We start from the raw sequence: 6,448 nt of genomic DNA on the forward strand, positions 1-6,448 counted from the left end.
CCTTCATCCCCTCCCCCACTCACCCATTGTACTCTATGCTACTTTCTCCCCACCCCCCCCCCCCTCTAGCTTATCTCTCCACTCTTCAGGATCACTGCCTTTATTCCTGATGAAGGGCTTTTGCCCGAAACGTCGATTTCGAAGCTCCTTGGATGCTGCCTGAACTGCTGTGCTCTTCCAGCATCACTAATCCAGAATACATCATTTAATATGTTTATTCATTGTATATTTAGTTGAATAAGTATGTAGAAGGACGAATATAAATAGTTATTTGAGACTTTTGTTTTGGCAGCATTGTCAAGTACTGCGTTTTCTGAAATTTCCCAATGAACGTTCACAGCCAAATCAGGTAATATAATTTCTGTTACTACTAAAGTAGTTTGCGTGCAACTAAAAAAGCTGACTTTGCTAATAGTAGTCAACGTAAAATAATGTAATGCCAACATTTCTTTGCAGTGATGAAAGTTAAAACTGTCATAATTCTCTCAATACTTTTCTGAAATTGAGTGAATCTAATGTGGTCTGCACCTGCATTATTAAAATTGAGAAGTTGACTTTTGTAATTGTACTCTTCCAGTCAAATGCATTGTTGAAGTCCCAGACTGTAATTGAGTAGATTTCACTGTTAAAATACCTTGGAAAAAGTTTAATCATCTTTTAACAGCACACTTGTTAAATTACTGTTGGAAAAAACACTTTTGTTGCTGGAAAACTAATTTTGTTTGTGGGCTGACAGATCTCCCACAGTCCAAAAATGTGCAGGTTAGGTGAATTGGCCATGTTAAATTGCCCATAGTGTTAGGGGTAAATGTAGGGGAATGGGTCTGGGTGGGTTGCGCTTCGGTGGGTTGGTGTGGACTTGTTGGGCCGAAGGGCCTGTTTCCACACTGTAAATAATCTAAGAATCTCCCCATTATGATAAATTTCAGATCACTTGGGTATTTTTAAAATTTTTGATCTTTTTTTTTCTACCTTTAATCCTAAGTACATACCCCAACCACTTGCTTGTTAAAATTTAATTAAAAGTTGAAGGTCATCGCTGCATTTTGCTTGGTTGTTTGCTATCTTTGAAATACTTGAATGTAATTACTTGTGTACTGTGCTTGACAACATTACTGCTGGAAGCCTTGGTATCCTCTTGACTAGGTAATGCAAGTGTGATCAGGGTAGGGAAGTTCTGTGTCACAACTTGCCAGATCCATTGAGGTGAGGAGTGAGTTCTATTGAGACTGAGATTTAATGCAGAATAATAAAATCTGGAGTAATGTAGTTCATGTTTTCAATGCTTTTTTAAAAATCCTTTCCCACCATACTCTGCTTCCATTAAATTCTTGTGCATCTGTTCTCTACAGTTTTCATTTTTGATGCTGTAAATCATAGCTGGTGATATTGATTTCTTTATGTTTAAAAATTTTGAAAGGTACCATATTTATTGATTTATTCTAACCAATTCTCTCTTTCGGCATTCTATATATGGTGTGAATTGAAGCTAGGCCTCTCCCTCAAAGGGAGGGATACTACCCTGTGCTGCAACAGCCCCCTTAAACCTGTCCCATTTATGACTCATTGATATCACACTTTGTGCAGAGTCCTTTGAAATGCAAAGCATGTCTGTTTTGGGTAAGATGAAACAGCTACTTGTCCACAGTATTTAGTCCTTTTGTAATCTTGCAAGAAGCAAAAGAGAATAGATATGATTACAGTAAGAATTTTCAGTTTACGTAATGAATACAGATTTTCAATACACAAATACAACAGGTTAACTAACAAATACAGTTAAAATTAGCATTTTTATCCATGTTCCAGATTCAAGTTGTAGGTTAATTGATTTAACCTCATTATTGTACACTGCCAAAATCATCTGGTTCTGTCTTGAAATGGCAAGCTAAATAACTGCAGAACTAGAGATTTGTTGACTATCATCAGCTATGAAAGGAGTAAATTGTAGGAAAAATCGAATCAAGAGTGAATTGCAAAGCAAATTAACAAATTGTTAAAGCAGGTTTAATTATGTGATTTTTCTTGTGCCATACTGATGTAATGTGATGACTATATCTTGCAAAATGTTTATTGTTGATCTGTAATCATAGGTTTCTTATCTTTAGGCATCAAAATGGAACTTGCATTTTAAATATGCGAAGTACTGAAAGAAAACTGATTAACAACTGCAGAGAACATATGATTTTGTTTGTTTGTTATTAGAATCAAATGTTAAATAGGAGTATTATTACTATACAGACTGTTTCACAGTGCTGCGATAACCAGGTTGAAATATAAACTGAGTCCAAAACATGCCACTTTTGTACAACTTCATTTTGAAGTGTTAATGTATGATTTAATTTTGTAGGCATTGGAAGAAGCTCCCCGTCGACTAAAGAACATTGTTGACTTCAGTAAACATGTGATGAAGCTTTTACTGGGTGATACCTTTGTCCAGCCAGGGGTATGGAAACTTCAATCTTTTTTTTTGATGTTTGCTTTCGTTCACTGATTACAATTTGGAATAATCTTACTCAGCTGACACTGACTTCATTTTATGCTGTGTGGTGAAGTTAACATTAGTTGCAGGTTATTGTGGAAGCACACACAAGCTGTCTGTAATGCAAGATATGTGGATGTGCGCATAGTCTTTGAACATCAGTCGAAAATGAAGAGGATTAAATTGAGCAAACTGAGAATCTATAAGCCATAGTCAAAAAGTGTGGTGCTGGAAATACACAGCCAGTCAGGCAGCATCCGAGCAACAGGAGAGTTGATGTTTCAAGGATAAGCTCTTCACCGGGAATGCTCAAAACGTTGATTGTTCTGCTCTTCTGATGCTGCCTGACTGGCTGTGCTTTTCCAGCACCACACTCTTTGACTCTGATCTTCAGTATCTGCAGTTCTCACTCTCTCCTAATCTATAAGCCATAATTCTGCTCACTTTGTGCTATGCATGCAAAATTTAAACTGTGTGCTAACATGCCAAGAAAATCAACCAGTTTCATTGCTGCCTTTTGGGGTTAGAATTCAAGTGACAGGACAAAATACAGGCCAACCATAGATGGAGATGCTCGCCTGAGCTGGCATGTCAAACATCTTCATTAGTTTGAAGTGTCCACATCCACTTAGTGAAGTGAAGTAAATAAGATTAGATTCTTTCTAGATGGTACAATGATTATTATCGTGGATATCCAGAGATTTTGGGGTTCAGAACCATAGATCTTCAAAATGGCATGAAAAGGGGCAAAAAAACAATCAAGAAAGCTAATGGAATTCCGGACTTGACATCTACAGGACTGGAATATGAGGATAGTTATATTGTAGCTCTACAAAACCTTAATTAGACCCCACTTGGAATAGTGTAAGTAGATCTGGGCGTTGAACCTGAGGAAGAATATGTAGATAACGGATAGCCTAGTGGTATTAACACTGGACTACTAATCCAGAGACCCAGATAATGGTCTAGGGGACCCATGACTGATGGTGGAATTTGAATTCAGTTTTAAAAATCTGGAATTAAGAATCTACCAATAACCATGAAATCTTTGTCGATTGTCAGGAAAAATAAACATCTGGTTCACTAATGTTCTTACCTGGTCTGGCCTACATGTGACTCCAGGCCTGCAGCAATGTGGTTGACTCTCAATTGTCTCTGAAATGGCCAAGGAAGCCATGCAGTTGTACCAATTGCTACAAAATCTCAAAAAAAAAAAAGAAAACTGATGGATCACCTGGCATCGACATAGACACCAGAAAAGACGACGACAGAAACAGCCTTGTTGACCCTGCAAGTCCTCTTCACTAACATCTGGGGGCTAGTGGCAAAGTTGGGAGAGCTGTCTTATAGACTAGTCAAGCAATAGCCTGACATTGTCTGTAAGCTTTGATTCCATGAGTATGATTGTCCCAGACAGCACCTTCAGCATCCCTGGATATGTCCTGTCTCACTGAAGATCTAGATCCCAAGGAGGGACTGCTCGGTGTTGCGATTGGTCACAAGAATCAATGGACAACGGAATGTGATCTGTATAAATTGAAAAGCCATTTTTTGGTTAATAAAAGCCTACATATGTTTGATGCTTCTGACAACAGCCTAAATTCAAATTTTAAATCCTTACCACCAGCAAAGGTGACGGCGCAGTGGCATGTATTTGGGAAGGAGTTGCCCTGGGAGTCCTCAATATTGACTCTGGATCCCATGAGGTCTCATGGCTTCAGGTTAAACACAGGCAGGGAAACCACCTGGTGATTACCACATACTGTCCTCCCTCGGCTGATGAATCGGTACTCCTCCGTGTTGAATAACACTTGGAGGAAGCAATGAGGATGGTAAGACACAAAATGTACTCTAGGTGAGGGATCTCAAAATCCACTAAGAGTGGCTCATCAGCAGCACTTCTGATCGAGCTGGTTGACTCCGAAAGGATAGCTGCTAGATTGCATCTCCAACAGATGATTAGGGCATAAACAAAAGGAAAAAAACATACTTGACCTCATCCTTGCCAATCTGCTAGCTGCAGATGCATCTGTTCGTGACAGTATTTCTAAGAGTGACAATCACACAGACCTTGTGGAGACAAGGTCCCACCTTCACACTGAGAATAACTTCCAATGTGTTGTGTGGCACTATCACTGTGCTAAATGGGACAGACTTAGAACATAGAAGAATAAGAATACAGCGCAGTACAGGCCCTTTGGCCCTCGATGTTGCGCCGATCCAAGCCCACCTAACCTATACTAACCCACTATCCTCCATATACCTATCCAATGCCTGCTTAAATGCCCATAAAGAGGGAGAGTCCACCACTGCTACTGGCAGGGCATTCCATGAACTTACGACTCGCTGAGTGAAGAACCTACCCCTAACTTCAATCCTATATCTACCCCCCCTTAATTTAAAGCTATGCCCCCTTGTAATACCCGACTCCATACGCGGGAAAAGGTTCACACTGTCAACCCTATCTAACCCCCTAATCATCTTGTACACCTCAATCAAGTCACCCCAAACCTTCTTTTCTCTAATGAAAACAGCCCCAAGTGTCTCAGTCTTTCCTCATACGATCTTCCTTCCATACCAGGCAACATCCTGGTAAACCTCCTCTGCACCCGTTCCAGTGCCTCCACATCCTTCCTATAGTATGGCAACCAAAACTGCACACAATATTCCAGATGCGGCCGCACCAGAGTCTTATACAACTGCATCATGACCTCAGGACTCCGGAACTCAATTCCTCTACCAATAAAAGCCAGTACGCCATATGCCTTCCTCACCGCACTATTTACCTGGGTGGCAACTTTCAGAGATCTGTGTACATGGACACCAAGATCCCTCTGCTCATCCACACTACCAAGTATCCGACCATTAGCCCAGTACCCCATCTAAAGGCATCGAGAGCATTGATACATACCACATGCTCCTTCTCCAAGGACACCCTGCTTTATCCTCAATCATAGAATAGCCTTTATCCTCAATCATAGAATAGAATCCCAACAGTGTGGCATGAGAGAATTGACCCATCAAACCCCACCAACCATCCAAAGAGCATCCCACCTGGAGCACTCCATCCTTGTACCACTGCATTTCCCATGGCTGATCCACCTATTCTGCACAATCCTGGACACTGTGGACAATTTCGCACAAATGACCCACCTAACCCACAAATATTTGAACTGTGCAAGGAAACCAGAGCACCTGGAGGGGGCCCACACAATCATAGGGGAATGTGCAAACTCCACACTGGCTGTTGACCAAGGCTGGACTCCAATTTAAATCAAAACAGATGATCCCTGTGCATTGTCACATTGCTGTTTATTGGAGACATATTGCCCAGAGAGACATCTTGAGATTCAGAAAGAGACAATATAAATTCAGTCAACTCCTGCCGAGTTAATGTGATTAACAACAACATCAGTACTCCAACAGTGTCATCAGACCTCGTACCTACTCTATCATTTACGATTTTGAAACCATGGGAAGTTTGTTACCAGCTTCGATGACAGCCATAATGCTCTGACCACTTTGAGCCACTGCAAGTCAGTTCTAATAGATATCAATAGATTGAATCTAAACAGGATGCCCCACAACAGGAAGTGCTCTGACACTCAATGCCCGTAAGTCAAGGTCATTTTCCTAAAACCACTCACGTCTGGCAATAACATTGAAGATATTTTATACAGTAACCTTTCAGTCTCAATTGTCAGTTCCAGTCCACGAAGCAGCCAGTAACATGCACCAGTGAATTGAATACTAACAGCAGCATTGCCCTGGCAGGAGAGATTGAGGAGCTTGAAGCTGTCTTCTCTGGAGTATCTAAACATGAAACACTTCAAATGAACAAAAATCTTCAAGAGCTCGAGAGGATAGATACAGGAAGGATGTGCTCCTAGGCTGGTGTGCCTGGAATAAAATAAGCACTAACTACGGTATCTTTAACCAACATTCCCTTTAGCTGCATAAATGTTTAAG

The 6,448-nt window shown here is 40.6% G+C and overlaps 1 protein-coding gene across 1 annotated transcript in view; it reads left to right on the forward strand.

The window, feature by feature from the left end:
* Nucleotides 1-6,448, forward strand: part of ippk (inositol 1,3,4,5,6-pentakisphosphate 2-kinase) — a 91,771-nt gene that overhangs the window by 30,768 nt on the left and 54,555 nt on the right. Inside the window, exons 2-3 of the mRNA XM_043707887.1 lie at nucleotides 293-349; nucleotides 2,348-2,443. Of these exons, the coding sequence (XP_043563822.1) occupies nucleotides 293-349; nucleotides 2,348-2,443 (153 nt within the window). The remainder of the gene's footprint in view (nucleotides 1-292; nucleotides 350-2,347; nucleotides 2,444-6,448) is intronic.

Source organism: Chiloscyllium plagiosum, chromosome 18 (assembly GCF_004010195.1).
Source record: "Chiloscyllium plagiosum isolate BGI_BamShark_2017 chromosome 18, ASM401019v2, whole genome shotgun sequence".
Classification (NCBI taxonomy): Eukaryota; Metazoa; Chordata; class Chondrichthyes; order Orectolobiformes; family Hemiscylliidae; genus Chiloscyllium; species Chiloscyllium plagiosum.